The sequence below is a fragment of the Medicago truncatula genome, chromosome 4, assembly GCF_003473485.1.
Source record: "Medicago truncatula cultivar Jemalong A17 chromosome 4, MtrunA17r5.0-ANR, whole genome shotgun sequence".
NCBI lineage: Eukaryota > Viridiplantae > Streptophyta > Magnoliopsida > Fabales > Fabaceae > Medicago > Medicago truncatula.
The window spans coordinates 37,733,059-37,752,457 of NC_053045.1; the positions used below are offsets into that span (position 1 = coordinate 37,733,059).

General features: G+C 33.4%; 1 protein-coding gene across 1 annotated transcript; it reads right to left on the bottom strand.

Annotated features, from left to right (window-relative positions):
• Positions 1-6,427: 6,427 nt before the first annotated feature.
• Positions 6,428-18,684, bottom strand: LOC11441226 (probable methionine--tRNA ligase). Its single transcript, XM_003607360.4, has 17 exons — positions 18,386-18,684; positions 18,112-18,256; positions 16,843-16,996; positions 16,533-16,688; positions 13,771-14,001; positions 13,547-13,690; positions 11,704-11,794; positions 11,249-11,355; positions 11,024-11,138; positions 10,648-10,775; positions 9,741-9,806; positions 9,526-9,654; positions 9,038-9,181; positions 8,827-8,950; positions 7,825-8,063; positions 7,624-7,725; positions 6,428-6,921 (listed from the first exon to the last, which is right to left on the bottom strand). The coding sequence occupies exons 1-17, from the start codon at positions 18,498-18,500 to the stop codon at positions 6,691-6,693; spliced, it is 2,421 nt and encodes an 806-aa protein (XP_003607408.1). The 5' UTR covers positions 18,501-18,684; the 3' UTR covers positions 6,428-6,690.
• Between the last annotated feature and the right edge of the window lie 715 nt (positions 18,685-19,399).

A 19,399-nucleotide genomic window follows, 5' to 3' on the forward strand; every position in this document is an offset into this window, starting at 1 on the left:
AAACGGTTAATCTTCTTCTTCCTCTCAAATTTCAGTCTTCTTCTTCCTCTCAAACTATCCCCAATCTATCCCATACCTTGCACCCTTGAACCAAAACCCTTATCCTTCAACAATTTATTCTAATTTCATTACTCAATCGTATGTTTTGATTGTAATGTCAATTCAAAATCATTACCAAAATTTTGGTTGATATATTGGGAATTATTGCTTCCAAAATCACTTCTATAAATCAAAGGGGATTCATTCCAGGTAGAAAGATTCAAGACTGCATCTTAACTACTTCAGAAGCTATTAATTCTCTTCACAAGAAGTCTTATGGGGGAAACTTAGCCTTGAAAATTGATGTGAGAAAGGCTTTTGATACTGTTAATTGGAAATTCCTCATACATGTTCTTCATTGTTTTGGATTCAATCAGCTTTTCTGTGATTGGATTCTAAACATTCTTCATTCTGCTAAAATTTCAATCAATGTTAATGGAAAATCTGTTGGTTTCTTTAACTGCACTAAAGGAGTGAGGCAGGGGGATCCCCTCTCACCCCTCCTCTTCTGTTTGGCTGAAGAAGTTTTAAGCAGAGGATTAGCTGCTCTAGTGAAGAATAGAAAACTAACTCAAATGGCTTCCATTAGAAATTGATGAAAAGAGTTTGTGTTGTTTTAATGTGTTGATGAATAGTGGGTCTTGTTGTTGTTGACTGATGATTATTAGTTTTGTTTAAAAAAAATATGTTTGTTTTTTCTTTTCCTGGGTTTGGTGTTGATGATTTATGAATATGGTGATGAAGATGAAGAAGACAATGAGGGAAGAAGAAGAATAAGATCTTGATTTTAAATATGAAATTTTGATTTTACGTTTTTGATTTTAGTCCCTGCGGTAATTTACGTTTTTGATTTTAGTCCCTGTCTTTACACAACTAATCATCTCTCATGCCATCTCATCAAATGTGCCAACTCATAACTTGCCACCTGTGCTCCGTTAGCCACAGTGGCGTTTTTGTTGACAGAAGCTAACGGCAAGGACCATTTTCAAAAGGTTAAGAAGATACAGGGTTTATTTTAGAAAAAAAAAAACTTACAGGGACGAAAACCAAAAATGCGTGAACTTACAGGGACCTTTTACATATTTAAGCCTAATTTAAATACTAATTTAGTAGTCATTATCACTTCAACATTAAGCCTTGGTTGCTCTTGCCCTTGATAGCAGAAAAATGGATTCAGTATGTGATACACGTTGGTGAGTCCCTTGATGGTGGCTTTGTTGAATTCACGCTACATTGTTTTCAAAGGATGTCGTGTCTGCAAACTAGTTTGATACCACTCCAGGTTGTTGTGACTCGTGTCTGCAAACTATATGGAAAATTGATGGAAGTGGTGGGTGCAGAATATTTTGTAGTAACATGTAACAAAGTAAAAACAATACATATTGTGAAAAAAAAAAAAAAAGTTAATTTTTATATTTTATTTTACCTGTGTCAAAAATATAAATTGTTAAACAACATGAGGCGTGAAGATACAAGTCCTAAAGGTATTCGTGCAAATGGTGCGACAGAGGTTTTGTGCCATGTTGCACTACTCTAATTTTCAAGTTATGTTCGTTGGGTGATAAGTCGGTACTCATATTTTAGCAGGGATGTCTTTCTATTCTACTTATCTCATTGACTTTCATGTTCCTTAAATTGTATTATGATTTTGCTTGATAAACATATGAGTTAACTTTGGATTGGTTAAAAAACAACAACTATTGACTTTAAATAATTGGTTAAATTAGTGTGATTCACTCTTTAACGATCTATTGATTTGTTACCTTGGTTGGGTTGACAATAAGTCTATATTTTATAAGTATTATACATTTCCATAAACACAACTCTCTCGTTTTTTTTTTGAGAGAAGCTCTCTCGTTTTTTATTAAAACATAAGAGAATCTAAATCTTGTTAAATAATGCAAATATGAAGGAAAAAGTTATCTTTTTTTTTTCCGGTCTTAGAAAAAGTTATCTTTAAAATACAACAAAATATAGGTGAAACTAAAAATATAGATGGTGTGACATGTGATAAAAAGGCGTCACACGTGCTTAAAGAAAAAAATTATATATCCTTTTTGTATATGAAAAAATATATTGATCATGTTTGATGTGCTATATGTACTTGATATTTGGAGTAGAACCACACAGAAAAGAAAGAAAAAAATATGTTCCACATAGGCATCTTAGTTAGTGAGCCTAAACACATTAAAAGAATTTTAAGTAAGAGATTTCGGGTTTGATTTTTAAAACTAACACAATCATTAATTATTAACATTTGCCTAAAATTCAATATTACAAAAAATGAAAATATTAAATTTAACGAGAAATAACATAAAATAATACTCTGACAGAAGAGTAAAGTGGAAACACAGTTGGCATTTTATGTGGCCACATTTAATAACATGGACTTCCATATGTCATTCACATCACCCAACTCCCACATAGATTCCTCCAATCTTCACCATCTTCTATCATTTTCGTCTTCGTCCAACATGACCCAGATTCATACATTGAAGAAGAAACAATGACAATGAAAACACATCTTATTTGCTTAGTTGTGAAATTAAAACACATCTTAATTTGCTTAGTTGCGAAATTAAAACACAATTTAAGTAATAATGAGTGGATTATCTATCTTCCTTTTTTTGGATCTCAAAACAAATGCACAGGTGCAACCACCCGAGAAAGAGAAAGAGCGACAAGTGTTATTTTTTGTTCCATTGTGATCTCGACGATTATATCTAAAACGGATACTTTTTGGGGAGGAAGGAGTTGAAAATTAAGGTTTTAACATGTCCAGGTGAAGTGTTATTTTGTTGGGTCTCAAGCCAGATCTTCTAGATAAAGCTTGGTGATCGAAAAATGTTGTATAAGTTGTCAGTGAGAACTTTGATGAACAACATGTGGAGGCGAAACCCAAACTCTAGGAGAGGAAAAAAAATCACATAGCATGGGCAATTCATTATCACAAGGGAATAAAATATCAAATTATATGTTCTCGTACCGGGATTCGAACCCCGGACATCCCACTTCTCCACATATAATTGTATGAGTTCTAGCCACTAGGCTACTAGACAAAAAAAATCAAATTATATTCCTACAAAAGAATACTAATTTATATTGATTTGAACATTTTATTTAAAAAAAAAAAACTATAGCACAAAATCTCTTGCAGTTTATTTTTGAATGTAGAGGAAATATATTTCCCAGTCAAGATGCTCTAACATTACATTGGCATCGAGGAAAATATGGATATATATGATAGTCAAACATCTTTAAAATTATAATTTTTCAAAAATATACAAGTCATCGCTTCGCCTATACCCCACATTTCCCAAATGTCATTTATTTCAATTTTGTCATCTCAATAAATTAGAAAGATACTATTTACAACTAAAATAGACCCAAAACAGTGGCATAAACTCCAACAAGGTCGTTACAAATGTAATGTTGATGCATCCTTCTCATCACTTCGGAACCGTACATGTATTGACATTTGTTTGCGTGATGATGACGGTGCTTTTGTCTTGGCCAAAACCCATGAGTTTGTCTCCTGTGAGTTTTGTACACGTGGGTGAAGCACTTGGTTTACTCTATGTGATGCAATGGATGCAATATATGCATTTCTACAACGTTGATTTTGTGCTCGATTAAAAAATAACAATGGATGCTTTTCACACAAGACGGATAGATGTTACGAAATTCGGTCACGTCATCGCAACTTGCAGACATATCTTCTCAGCTTTTACAAACTCCCAAGTAGAGTTCAATCGGCGACAAGCAAATGTGATTGCTCACGCTTTAGCAAGTGAGGCCACTTTATCAATTAGTCCCACCGTCTATTTTAAAATACCTTATGGTATTGAAACTCCTCTTATTAATGATATGTGTTGTGAATCCGGTTGAAACTCACACCAATGAAAAACAAAGATGTGTGGAGCAAGAGATAGTGGTAATCAATAAACAAAATGGTTTCCAAGCAACAACAACAAAACAACCCTAGACTAGTGTAGAGCAAAACCACACAAAGAGAGAACAAAGCAAAACAAGATAAGCAAGAAAGGAAGAACAAAACACCAAGAAGATTGTTGACCCAGTTCAGCCAATATGGCCTAATCTGGGGGAGAGAGCAGCTCTCCAATCCAATATGATGAAAGTGTTACAAAGGGTTACAAGAAACAATAGCCTGCAAGCTTACACAAGAAACAAGACCTAGATTCTACCCTTTGGTGTTTCCCCACTCTCACACTATGAACCCTAAGAGAAGACACTAGAGGAAGCTTTAGATCCTTCCAACTAATGAACTCCTCACTACCCAAGGTGATTACAATGTTTTTTCCCAACCCAAGAGACACTCTCTACAAAGACACTCAACCCTTTGGTTCCCTCCTTTGTAATCCAAGTTTCTCACTCTAAGTTCTTCCAAGCTCTCCCCAAATCTGCACAAGAACACAATATATACTAGTCTTCCTCTGAAGAAATCGTGCCACGATTTGCGTCCGTACCAAGGTATGACCAGTCCTTATCAAGGATACTTAACGAGCAAGTTTCTGAATCGTGTCACGATTTCCCAAGATCGTGCCACGATTTGGCGTCCTGCAAACTAGCTCACGGCACCTCGAAATCGTGTCACGATTTCTCTGTTCTTCCAGACCACAAATTTGAAGCAAATATCAACAATATGTTATAAGCACTTTTATTTTTTTTATTTTTTTTTTAAAAACCTCATACTATGATCACAAACTCATCGCGAATGAATTATGAGCATTACATATACTTAGCGGAAAACACAGGCAGTGGAAATATGAGTAAATAGGCAATTACCCCCCTGAAGTTGTAAGTTTCATCAATTACCCCCCCTGAAATTAACAAAACTTCAATTACCCCCATGAAATTTCACAACGTTAATCAATTTACCCCATCCGTCAAATTTTTCTCTTAGTGAACATGACGTTTTGCAAATACCCCCCCTGAAGTTTTGCACTTATGTGCAAAATGTCCCCAAACTTAAAAATTTATATTATTTTTTTCTTAAAGACAAACAATTAACGATTAAATATTAAAGCTAACTATTAATTTTAGAGTTTGGAAAAACTACATGCATATATACATCAAAATAGGGAAAAATGTGTATTTTTAAAGTGACAATAATGGTTATTTCTAATAGACAAATTATTATTTTTAGGGGTTTATAGACAAATTAATAATTAGTTTTAAATTTATATATTCTCCTTCACCATTTAGTCCTTTAACTCCTCCAACTCCTTCAACAATTTGCTCAAACCATTTAAACTACACAACCCCCAATATTTTCATATGATTTGTTCTTGTTTACACACTTTATAAAAAACTTCATTCTAACTTCTTGTTTGTGCTTCAGGCAGGGACAATCATTCATCGTATACAATCTAGCTCACACCACAATGCTATCAGACCGACATATCATATATAACATATTAAGTAATATTCATGTAAAAAAGACACAAATCATCAGCAAATGAAATATGTGATCGGTATGTATAGAGGAACACTTATTGAGAAATGTCAAACACTTAGACATATATTTCTTTACCTTTCAAATTAATCCACAAATCATCCCATTATTGTCACTTTAAAAAATACATATTTTTTTCCATTTTGAAGCCTATTTTGATGTATATATGCATGTAGTTTTCCCAAATTCTAAAATTAATAGTTAGTTTTAATATTTAACTATTAATTGTTTGTTTTTAAGAAAAAATAATATAAATTTTTAAGTTTAGGGGGCATCTTGCACATAAGTGCAAAACTTCAGGGGGGTATTTGCAAAACGTCATGCTCACTAACATAAAAATTTAACGGATGGGGTAAATTGATTAACGTTGTGAAATTTCAAGGGGGTAATTGAAGTTTCGTTAATTTCAGAGGAGTAATTGACGAAACTTACAATTTCGGGGGGTAATTGCCTATTTACTCGTGGAAATATATATGCAAAGGTCAGCTACAGTTGCATCTGTCTATCGTAATGTTTTGCGAAACTTTTAAACATTTTCCTATTTAAAAGTAGGGAGTTTTGTAAACTAATTGAAAGCCGACAACCCTTGATATAAGACAATTTGAAAGTTTTGTAAAACAATTATTCCAAATATTTAAAAGTTTCAAAGGCAAATCCCGAACATTTGAAAACTCTAAAAACAATTAAATCCAAAAGTTTCTTCTTTCAAAGGTTCGATATTTCACTACTTAGTAAATTTTAGTTTTTTCAACTTGAATGATTAAAAGAATATTTTAGTATTTTTACAAGTTCCGCAATAGTAAAATGAATTGGCTTCTAGTCTAGTATTGAAATGAATTGGCTTTTTCAACTTAAACGGAACCCCAACAACACAGGTATCAACGGTCAATAAGATAATATAGGTTAGATTATAAAGAAAAATCCGAAGTTCAAATTAAAATTTAATCAAGATGGTAACAAGTTGGCACTTGGCACCAGCTCATCTAAAATACGCGATTAAAATGGGGAGCAAAAGGTAAGTCAAATTGCACAATGTATGTAAATTCTACAATAATGGCAACATGAAAAACTGACAAATCTGATAGTCAGATTGTAAGGGCTAAAATATGCTTTCTATTCCTTTTAAAATTGCATCTCTCTATCCATCTCTCTGAACACTGATATTTGATGTTTGCCTACCGTATGGTCCCATTGCCTATCGATGGAACCGTGCAAATGCCAGCTGATGTGGTCAATGGAATGTCTTTGTAGCATGCCTCTAGCTTCTCATTCGTGTGCAGATCGACTTGCAATGTCTCCCAAACTTTCTTCTTTGGATTCAAGAGTTCATCTGGATTGCCTTCATACCCCGGGAATGTGATTCTTTCTCCAACAAGAGCGGAACTGGGCGGTTCAACCAACTCAACCTAAAGGGTGCACAGCAATAGAAAGGATTAGTACTCATAATACTCTTCTTACATACTTCGGTGAGAGGAAGCACTCCAAACAATAACTTAACAAAATCAAATATAGATATAGCAGCAGGTGATGGATATGACCACACATCTGCGCCCGGCGCACGCACTGCCAATATATTGCAATAAACATGCACTCGTAGTAAGCATCTCATCTCATTATCCACATTCAGAAGCTAGGGGAAAATCTGGGAGATATATTATCAACACTATTTTTGGACAAGTTACACAAATAAATGGCAACCTAATTCTGGGCCCCACTAACCTATATGGAGCTTAACTGTAACTGGGAAACTACTTGTAATCAACCGGGAAGGGGAAGTTCAGTGATTATTATTTAACGTCTGTTAGATGAACAAGGAATGTTAAAAACTATGAAGAAAATTTTACTATCACTATTAGAGATCTTTATTGTCTTTCAGTCAACACTAACCACAAAGCAAACACACTTCACCTTTAAATCTTAAACAACTACCACAAGCAAACACACTTCACCTTTAAATCTTAAACAACTACCACATGCGGTCATACTACATCTTTACAATCATAACATTCGGCATACTACTACAGTAGTACCATGGTGTAATTTAAAATGCTAACAAGCGCGATCCAACCCCCCAGTTGTAAGGGAAAATGAATTGTGTTCTTCCTTACCTTGGTGTGATCAGCATTGGAAGCAGCAAGAACCATTGCTTGGGATTTGATGCCCCTCATGGTTGCTGGTTTTAGGTTGCAAAGAACACAGACCTTTCGATTCTGAAAAAAGTAATTAGTATTGATTAATCAACAGATAAAGCATTAGCATCACAGCTAGTAATTTAAAATAGCATGTAGACATCAGAACCAAACACAAACCTGCATTTCATCAAGTGGAATATACTTGACAAGTCCACTGACAACGGTTCTTGTCTGTTCTTCACCAACATCAATCTCTTCAACATACAGTGAATCTGCATCAGGATGCTTTTCAGCCTTCTTTATGAGACCAACTCGAATATCAAGCCTTGTGATGGTAATTTCTGGTTCAGCAGCAGCCTTGTTTTTGGTTCCACTTGATGATGCTTTTGCTGCTGTTTTTTTCTTCTCAGTTCCATCTGTTGCAAACAACAGCCCTAATCAATATAAGCAACCTTGAAAGTTCATTTATCTGTTGATAGAACTTACTTGAGTCTAAACAAGGGTCCAACCACTCTCATTTAAATTAATAGATACCAATCAAGCCTAAAGCTGTTACGCTTGCTACCAACATACACAGATAACGAAGAGTGCAATAACTTCTACATTTTACATTAACAAAAAGACCTTATTATAAACAGTTTCTTTTTCAAGTAAAGTTCAATTTAGGAAATAAAAAAGAAAAACAATGACATAATACCAACAACCGTCCAGGATTTGATATCTCAGAACTTCGGAAGATAAATAAATTCTTCAAGACTAAGCAATCAGCTTTTAACCAATAACAAACGAGAAATGCCTATGTTGGTTACTATATTAATAACAATTATAGAAGACATTAGAAAATATAATATCTAAACATGCAATGCATTGCGGTTAAAGTGGAGTACTGGAATTATAAAAGGTCCAACCGTTTGTGTCATTTAGCTTATTGTGGAATATAGCTTAGCTTATTGTGGAATATAGCCAGTTGTCACATTCTTTGAGGTGAGAGATATTATTAAAGGCAGCTACTATATTCTTAAGGAAGCAAAAGAAGGCCGTTAAAAAAAAAAATACCTTTTTCCCTTTTTTCATCAAGATATTCATGTTTTCGTGAAAATATAATGATAATACCTTATCATCTGTCTTAGTTGACGTTTTAAAACATAAACTCAGATTAGAAATGGATGCAATAAACACCTGAAACTTTAGTTTTCTTCAATTGCTCAGCAACATTTTCAGCAGCTTCGGCCTCTGCACGAACAACCCTGTCAGCTTGACTTCCTTCAAACTTCTTCCTGAAGATTTCTACTTCTTCATCTTTCTGGTATAGGATTTTGAATACATCAATGACTCAAAAGCAAAAACACAACTTCAATCCCTTTATTAATTTTCAAAGATTGTCACATACCAGCTCCCTGAACAATGGCTTTGGTGTTCCAATTTTATGACCAGCACTTAGGAGATCCCAGGGTCTTTTTACTCTATCAACGTCTCCTTTATCATCAGAAAGTGAAAGATGTGTGTCCACAGACAAATTTAGTTGCTTGAATACCTTCGTGCCAGAAAACAGAGAAGATCAAAGTCTTGGAATATAATAGGAATCAAGAATTGAAGTCATAAGAAAGAACAATTTTATTGAGAAAATAAGAAAGAATAGGAGAGAAAACTCTCCTCCAAGGGTTCCCCTTGTAGAATAAAGTCACTACTCTATTCACTGAATTTACAAAATACTCAATGATACCGTCTCTAACTCCAAAACCTCCCCTCATTAACTAACAACTTCCCTGACCAACTCCTCAACTCGTAACAAAAGCCTCCATTTTCTATATCTTAACAGAATAAGTAATCAAAATACTAACAAAACAGGAATACAAATATGTATGGAAGTTATATTACCTCAAGACTGAAAGATGGCATAAAAGGTTCCAACAAACAAGCAAGAAGATACACAATCCCGGCAGCAGTTTTCATAACAAGGGAGCAGAGAGATAGGTTTTGCTTGTAAAGACGCCAAAACTCAGTTTCCTACAAAGTTTATTGCACAAGTTAAGAAGCAAGTTACACCGCCATTTAACATCCGCAAATATGGAATGTAGCAATTCCAAAGTTACCTGCAAATATGCATTCCCCTCACCAGATATGCTCATTGCAATTTTCAATCCTTGCTTTAGTTTAACCTTTACAGTTTTGCAAAAAGAAATACTATCAGACTGTAGTAATACACATATTCAAAGTAAACAAGTGCATTCTGGTGATTACATGCTTGTTTAATTGCAGTTTATACAAATTTTGTTATAAAAAAACTTATTCAAGCAGACAACTTATCGTTGTTTTCTATCTTTTTGAACAAAAAATATGACCAGCCTAGTGTTGTTAGTTTTTTTTTCTTTCTCATTTTTTAATGTTTGTTGCCACTCACTTCCACACGGAAGCCGCCACCTCCACCTGACACTATTCACTGCCACCCTCCACACCTGATACGCTCCATTGTCCTTGCGGACAACCTCAACCTGTGGAAGCCAGTCCCTCCCACCATTGTTATGGCAATCCGCCACTTTCACCATTGCTGCTGAAAAATAAGACCCTATATCACAGTTGCAGCCTAATAACCTCCGCTGCTGCCATTGCTCGGCATCTTTCACCCTTGCCGTTTGACACCCTCCACTATCACTGTCATCTAGGACCCTCTGCTGCCATGCCACCACCACCATCATCAGCAAGAACGCTCCACTTTCTAAAACATTATCTCAACAAATTTACCACAACCTTTTTTTTATCTCAACAAATTTACCACAACCTTTTTTTTATCTCAACAATTGCATCGGCTACATGGACCAGATTAGAGCATAATGTTCTGTCTGTTTTTAAACCAACATTACCAGATTTTTTTTTTTCTGTTTTGTTATGAAAGCAAATTTTCAAATTTTGTTTAATAAAACAGATTTCAATTTTAAGAAGAAAAAAAACAGTCAAACATGTCCTACAGTGCCATGCTATTTCAAAATAGGGATTAGCTACCTTCTCCATTGACTCTATGTATTGCTCCATATATGCAGCAACTTTGTTGGCAAATTTTTTGGTTGGATCATGGGAGTCGCCACTTACATCATCAGGAACAGTGGGAATAATGGAATCATATCCTTGACCTTTACAAGACAAAGTTAGTATGTAAATAGAATGACAAGAAGCAGCAATAAAAGAAACTTCAATAAATAGAGGTAATAATGAAGAAAGGAAGAGATATAAATCTTCTGACTTCCCATACAGGACAATTGTTAATCAATTGGTCCAAGATACTCACAGTCCTCATGTATGTAATTCCTAATCATTTGTAGCAACTAGCAACTAATCAGCAGATATTTCAAGAGAAAAATTACCAAAGAGCTAAACCAACCTGCAGGTTTGGCAATAAAACTCAAAACTCGGTTGACAAAGTTTCCCAAGTTATTCAGAAGCTCAGTATTTAATTTTGCTTGCAAGTCAGACCATGTAAAAAGTGTATCTGATACCTACAAATGCATATCACATTCAATGTACTCAATAGAGGGAGAGAAAATATAACATTTTAATGCTTCAAGACAAATTTAAATCAGTGTTAATATGTTCAAAATAGAATTACCTCAGGCCTATTTGTTAGCAAGTAATATCTCCATACTTCAACCGGAATATTAGTATCTTTTGCATCATTACCAAATACCCCGATGCCTTTACTCTTCGAAAACTTCCCTAGAAATCATTTAAGTAACATTTTGTTACATTGAAATTGTCAAATGACAAACATTACCATTTATTGAATGTTGGGCACTTTTGATTTCTGAAAACAACTGTTGTCATTTTCTATTACAAAACAGCCGCATTGTTTTCACTTTGTCCCATTTTCCAATATTTCTATAGAAATTAGTGCGGATAAAAAAAGTTGTTTTAACTGTCTCTTATGCAAGTCTTTGAAAACATGAAAAAGGTGAAAACAAGATGGAGATTTTTGTTATAAAAGCAAACCTTTAAGCATTTCACACATTACAGATTTCAAACCTTTTCGTTCACATATAAACCACTGTCAAATGTATTACTAACCTGCTTCATAATTCAGGTATTCGGTGACACTGATAGTCTTCATTAAAGTCCAATTTTGACCGGTTCCAAGTAGAGTAGATGGAAACATTACCTGAAGAATAAATTCCATCATTTTCCAAAGAACTAATTACTTGACAACCATAAAACACAATCCACTTTATTGAGAATCTAAAGCTAGTTCTAGTTGCTTTTGTTTTAATAAAACTTCACCGAGCAAATAGCTGCTACACCAAGATTCCCAACACTGAAGAGATCCATTACATAATGGCAATGCAAAAGGTGTCACAAACTCAGTACTTAGAAGCCAGGGCATAGGATGAACACCTGTTGATCAGGATGAACACCTATTTGGGAAAGCTTTTTTCCAGGGGAAATAATTATATCTAAGCTGCTCAAAACAGCTAATACAGACATTTAACAACGTGACAAGCAGGAAAAGCTTCCCAAGTAAATAAACTTCAACGGTTTCAATTTGACACAATTGAAATATTAAGAATCCCACATTGAGTGTGATATAGCCTGAAAATGTGATATAATTAAGGGCTATCTCTCACCTTAAAAGTTTATTTTGTGTTGATTTAGTACCCCCTGTACTTGTCTTCACCTATTATTTATAAATTAATTGTTTGATGTCAAAAGAAAAAGACCCAACCGAAATTCTAAAAGATGAAGCACGGAGTATAATGCCAGCGTTGTTGAACATTTATAACAGAGAGTTCAATATTTTTTAGGAATCAAAATATTTGGCTGTTTAGGTGGAGATCATGTCAAATTTGTTATCACAAGTTTTGAACCCACAATGGACTTACACAACTCTTTGATATCATTCTAAAATTTCAGTTGGCATAACTTAACCCTACAAAACCGGGTTGTAAAGTGAGGTTTGACCCCCACATATAACTATTAATTAAGGCCATTCCACTATCCAATATTGAACTCTAAACATTAACAAAGGCTGCAGCGAAATAAACAGCATGATAACTTCACAATTGGTGACAGCAATTTGACAGAGTAGAATGATTGTGGTAATGAAATAAAATGCAACAGTGGCTGAGGAAGGTAGCATGCTAAGAAACTGGCTGGTATAGTGGCAGAACCCAATATAATAGAAAACAATACAAAACATAGTTGAACAGTAATCACACATCCTTTGACAGCAATTTGACAGAGTAGAATGATTGTGGTAATGAAATAAGAGTTGCATGCTGCAATATAGGGGAGTGAACGGAGAGGTTATTAGCATATTAGAAATAAAGTGCATGGACGATATTGAATAACTGGAAACCGCTGATCGGTAATGGTGGAAAACACTACAAACGACTGGAAGTACTGCGTACAATCATTGGACTTGAGCTCATGATGGTGTACAAGATGAACAGAAACTTGTTTTAAACATGAATTATGATATAAATGAATGGAGGTTTTGAACTTTCTGAAGCCAAATATGTCAGTGAAATGACAAAAATATAAATAAATTGAGCAGGAAAAGTCAGAAAATGGTTGCAAAATGTGATTTTAACTTTAACCTCCATGATGCAACAACGACGCAATTATCAAAATATTTATGTAAAAAAAGTAAGAAAATGGGGTTTTAACCTCCGAAATACAACAGCAACATAAAATCTGCTAATGGATGCAATTTTGGTGTCTGACTGATAACCAAGTACAGAACTGGGTCATAAAATTGTTTCAAAAAACAAACTGAAAACAACATCAGAATTTTTTAACGCAGCCAGAGAATCACTGTTCAATGAAGTAAATGATAGCAAATCAGATATTGATATGTGCAATCACAAACAACATTAGAGAACATAAAAGAAAATCAAATAAGATAATGACTTACAGTATGGAATGGCACATTGTCCTTTCCCATAAACTGAAACAACTCCACATTCTCAGGGTTTTTCCACCATTTCTCCCAATCACGTGTGTAGCCTGCCGTGATTGATATATATCCAATCGGAGCATCAAACCAAACATAGAACACCTTCCAATTTAAAGAATGTAGTTTAAAATTAGTGAATGAAAAACAACCGACATTTTGAAAGACCCAAAGGGAAAACTTACCTTGTCACTGTATTTTTCATGTGGAACAGGAACCCCCCACTTCAGATCTCTGGTAATGCAACGTTTTTTTAATCCCATTTTGAACCATGAATTTGTTGTTTGAATAGCATTCTGACTCCATGATCCCACCACAGACATCTCATTGATGTATTTTTGCAACTTATCTTCCAAAAGAGGGAGCTCAAGAAATAAGTGGTCCGTATCACAAATACGAGGACTATTTCGACAAACCTGTTACATATGCCAAAACATGTCGCCTTAAAACCTCTGTAGACTTCCAAACAACTATAGAATTGTACTAGAATATGAAAAGTAAACAAACATGTCTACTTCACAAAATTTGATTAAATCTTCATCTTCTTATCTTATATATAAAGTAAATGAATTAATTAAATATATATAAAGTAAATGAATTAATTAAATATATATAAAGTAAGGGCATTTTAGTAATTAAGTTTTGCATTATTTTTTAAATATGTTATGAATTGTGTATCAATTGTTCCATTAGTAATTGTGTTGTGTATTAACTTTTTTGTGCTATAAATTATTTTTGACTTGTGCTATAAAGCATGAGAAATGGACGAACATCGAATTTGTTTTAGTTTTCATGTGTTTCGTTGATCTTAGTAAATAAAAAATAAAGGAATAATTATTATTTCATTGTGAAACGTGTCTAATTGCAACCAACTTCTTTATTTTGTTTAAACAACGTAACAGGTAGTATTGTTGCTGCAAAAAAAAAAAAGGTTTATGATTGTTGTTTAAATTTAGTTTGCAGATTTCCAATTGTATTTGGGTATTTCATTTTAGGTACTAGGTAAGGTATCATTGTAATTTTGATATTTGTTTGAAGGAAATATCCTTTGTATATCTTTTTTTCTCCACCAATATTATGTAACTTTTCCAAGTTGCCAAGTTGCAATTGTTTTTTTTTTTGTCAAGTAGTTTAGTGGCTAGAGCTCAAACAATTAAATTGTGGAGAAGTGGAGTGCCCGGGGTTCGAACCCCGGCCCCTGCATATAATATGCAATATCCCTACCAATTGAGCTAAGCTCACGAAGATGCCAAGTTGCAATTGTTATTCTTTAATTTTGGTATCATAAAAATCAATATCAACTGCAAATATAAAGCATAAACCACTCATCGATACAATTTACTTAATTGCATGTTTTAGCTTCATAATGTCATAAACTTTAAGACGAAAATACTCAACAATAAGAAATAAAAAAAAGGGTTAAATATGTTTTTGATCCCTATAAATATGTCAACTTTTCGTTTTAGTCCCTCTAAAATTTTCCTTCAATATTTAGTCCCTATAAAATTTTCAATCACTAATTTTGGTCCCTAATTTTAATTTAATTTTTGTATTTTTTGATGAAATTATGCAGAAATGTGTAAAATATTCTAAAAAAATTTCCTTTAGAAAATTAGAATTTTTTAACAAAACACAAATTAAATATGAATTTTTAACCGTAAAAAATATAAAAATTCATATTAAATTCATGTTTCGTTAAAAAAATTTGAATTTTTTTTGGAGTGATTCTTATAATATTTTGAATTTTTCTGGAAAGTTTTATTAAATAATATGAATTCTACATATGAGTTTACTTTAAAGGAGAGACCAAAAGTGAAGATTGAAAATTTTATAGGGACTAAAAATTGAAGAAAAATTTTAGAGGGACTAAAACGAAAAGTTGATATATTTATAGGGACCAAAAACATATTTAACCCTAAAAAAAAAAAGTGAAGATAAATATAAGAACATAAATGTGATTTCAATAAAAAAAAATATTGTAAATAAATATAAGAATTTAAACGAACTTTCAAGTATTGTAAATAATATTATTAAATAATTAATAGCTAATAAAAAAAAGTATAGACATTGAAAGTGCAATCAAGAATATATATATAATAAGTGATAGAGAATTGAACGATCAAAGAATGGAGAAATAAATGAAGTTTAAATTTACTTTTGTTGAGTATACGCAATTTTAAAAACTAATAATTTATAAATTTATATAATATCAATATCAAATCATATATATTCCGTATATTTTACTATAAATTTGATATAAATTTTTGCTAGAATAATATTGAATTAATTATTGGTTTTTATTTAAATTTGCATGTTTCAAATAAAATTTATCCTTTAAAATAATAAAAAATATAAGTAGTAAAGAGTAACATGAAACTCAAAGCAACTAAAAATTTCAACAAAAGTAATATGTGGGAAGAGAGTACAATGAAACTGAAAGCCCAATGAAAAGGGAAAACAAAACATCAAGGAACAGATAGTACAATGAAATTCAAAGCAACTAATAGGTGGGAAGGGGGGTTTTGGAGGGTAAGGGAGAGCTTATTTTTCTTTTTAAAATTAAGCAAACTATAATGTTTCTAAAATGATTGAAGTGTGATTGAATTTTTATATGAGTATTTTTCCAATTTTTTTAATTTCCAAAAATATATAGACCTATCCCCTTGGAGATTTTTGGTGAGCCTGCCCCAAAAATATATCAGAACTTTTTAAAAATGAGTGGATGAGTTTGGAGATTTTTAAAACACCTCTAAAGCCCTCCTCCAAATTAGGACCTTCTCCCCTCTCCTCCAAAGTCCTTTGATCCCTCCCTACCCTCATAACTTCCAAACATAGCCTAAGTTCATCCAAAAAAATTACACATACGGCACACAAATGCTTCCAGGGATTTGAATGATGCAGTTAGTTAAGTAATAAAGCCAGAATTTAGGGAAGGGGAGTTTACTACCTTGCACTTGGGAATCTTCAATTCTGTCGGATTTAGAAGGTTGCCACAGTTCTCACACTGATCCCCTCTGGCAGAATCATACTCACACCCTGGAATTGGGCAGGTACCCTCCACAAGTCGATCGGCTAAGAACCTTTTGCATGTATCGCAGTAAAGCTGAAATTTTATACACGTTTAAGCAAAGCATAAAGACCTTTCCAAAAAACTTCATGCATGAAACAACTGAAATTTTCAATTAACTTGGAGAGCACAATAACCGATAAAATATTTAAATACACTTCATCAAGATAAACAAAAGACAAGTGAACACCTGCTGTAATGTGTCCTCAGAGAGCCAATTATTTTCGTGTACTTTTTTGAAAATTGCTTGGCACACTTCAGTTTGCTCAGGGGAAGAAGTACGTCCAAATTCATCAAAGCTTATATTGAACCAATCGTAGACTTCCTTGTGAATAGCATGGTATCTATAAACACAGACATAGAAAATATCATCAAACAAATTCTGCTCAAGGAACGACCCAGTGCCAAACAGGTGTAATAATATCCTTGGGTCAAAAAAACACCGAACTACAAGAAATGGAAATATCTCATATTAGGAGCTGCTTACTTTGTGAAAAACATTTTAGACTTTCATTTTTTATAATATGCTTTCATTTTAAATTGCTAAAAAGAAAATGAGAGACTTCTAAAGTGAATCGCTGTGATAAAGAGAAGATAAAATACTAACCATAGATGATGCATTTTTGGAAAATAGAGAGAATAGTTCTTTCGACATTTTCATTGTTTTCAGAAATATAGGACAATTGTTAACTTGCTAATAAGATACTAACTATAGATGATGCATTTTAACTTGCTAATAAGAAAATGAGACTTTTGAATCGCTGTAATAAAGATAAAATACCAACTATAGATGATGCATTTTTGGAACATAGAGAGAATAGTTCTTTCGACATTTTCCTTGTTTTCAGAAATATAAGACAATTGTTAACTTTGACGGTCTCTTTTCTCCTTATTGACAAGTAAAAGTAAGGCCCTGTTTGGAACGACAGTTTCTTTGCAGCTTATAAAATAAGCACTTATCATGATAAATAACTTATGTATAAGCAAGCTTGATAAGTTATTTGTAAAGCGGAAGATAAAATAATGTTAAGTTGTTTTTTGTGTATGCTATAAACTGTTTTCATAAGCTGTCTTTGAGAACTGGTGAAAATAAGCTAAAAAAACTTATGAAAAAATGACATAAGCTATTTTCATAAGTTCTCCTAAACAGTCTCACAAAACTCTAGTCAGTAAATAAACTCAAATAAGTCATTCCAAACAGGGTCTAAAACTAATACAAATTTCAGAAATGAAAATAGAAACTAATTGGACCCTTAACAACTCTAGTCCACATCAATTCATGCCAACATAAAAACATACACATCATGAAATATAGGCTTGCAACAATTGGAGCCTTTTGACCGGTTAAAGTTAGGGTCTAGTGAAACAATATTGTTACATTGCCAATGCATTGAGCCGATAAACATAACAAAATAAACACGATAACTTCAAAAATTAGATAAAATGAATGAATGAATACTTGTCACAAATCTCTTTGGGAGAACAATTCTCTTCCAATGCTTTAGTCTCCGTTGCAGTCCCATACTCATCGGTACCACAGATGTAAATCGCATTGTAACCCCTAAGACGACAGTATCGAGCAAACACATCAGCACTCAACACACCTGATCGCATAATCAAACAAATACACGTGAATTTCTAAACAACGAGCACAGAAATTAACGAAATAATAATTGAATCGAAGAAATAGATTAACAAATTCAATGTGCAAGTGAAAGAGAAAAAGCAATTACATCCAATGATGTTGCCGAGATGAGGGACGTTGTTGACGTAGGGCAACGCGCTTGTGATGAGCACGTTGCGCTTTCCTTCAACGGGAAGCTTCGGCGCTTTCCGATCTTCCGTCATTTTGGTGAGAGTGATTGAATCTAGTTTCGGTCGCCGGCGAGATGAAGAGGCTCCGCCGAGAGAGGGTAGAAAAGAGAGAATGTGAGCGAGGGTATGAATGAGGGTGTATGAGTATAGCTTTTGTTTAGACACGCAGCCGCAACGCACTTGGGTAAGATTAGGGTACACAACTTTGCAATGCAATGCAATGCAACACTGTTTTGTTTGCGTTGAAGTTATTTTTTTGTTTGTGAGTTTTGCGTTTAAGTTTTATTTTTATTTTGGCTTAATTGCACTTTGCCCTCGGTGTTTCAAGAAGTTGTGATTTTGGTCCCTAAACTAATTAAAATACAAAACAGCTCCCTATATATTGGATGTTTGACAGTATTGGCCCCATAACTAATTAAAATACAAAAGAGCCCCCTATGTATTGGATTTTTGGCAGTTTTGACCCCCTAGACCAATTTTGACTCGGTCAATGCTGACGTGACACTTTAAAGCAGTCACGTGTGCATTGTTTTGATTAAAAAATTAAAAAAAAACCATATGAATTAAAGAATTAAATAAATTAAAAAAAACAACAAATAATTAAAAAAAATAAAAAAGAAAGAAAAAAAATGAAGGAAATCATGTTCCAAAAACTGATTCTCCATCTTCTTCCTCTCATCTCTCTCTAAAACACTGATTTTCTCTCTCCAAAACACTTTGTTCCAAAATCTTGAAGCTTTATCACCACCGTAGATTTGTTCTGATTGAATCTCTCTCGTTTTTGAATTGTTACCAGAAACACGAGGAAGTAAAGTGGCATTCTAATTTTTCAAACACGGGTAAACTAGTTGTAGCATTCAGGAATAGAGTTGATGAGGAAATATAAATATAAACTATCATTATACTTTTAATAATGCAAACAGTATGTGATT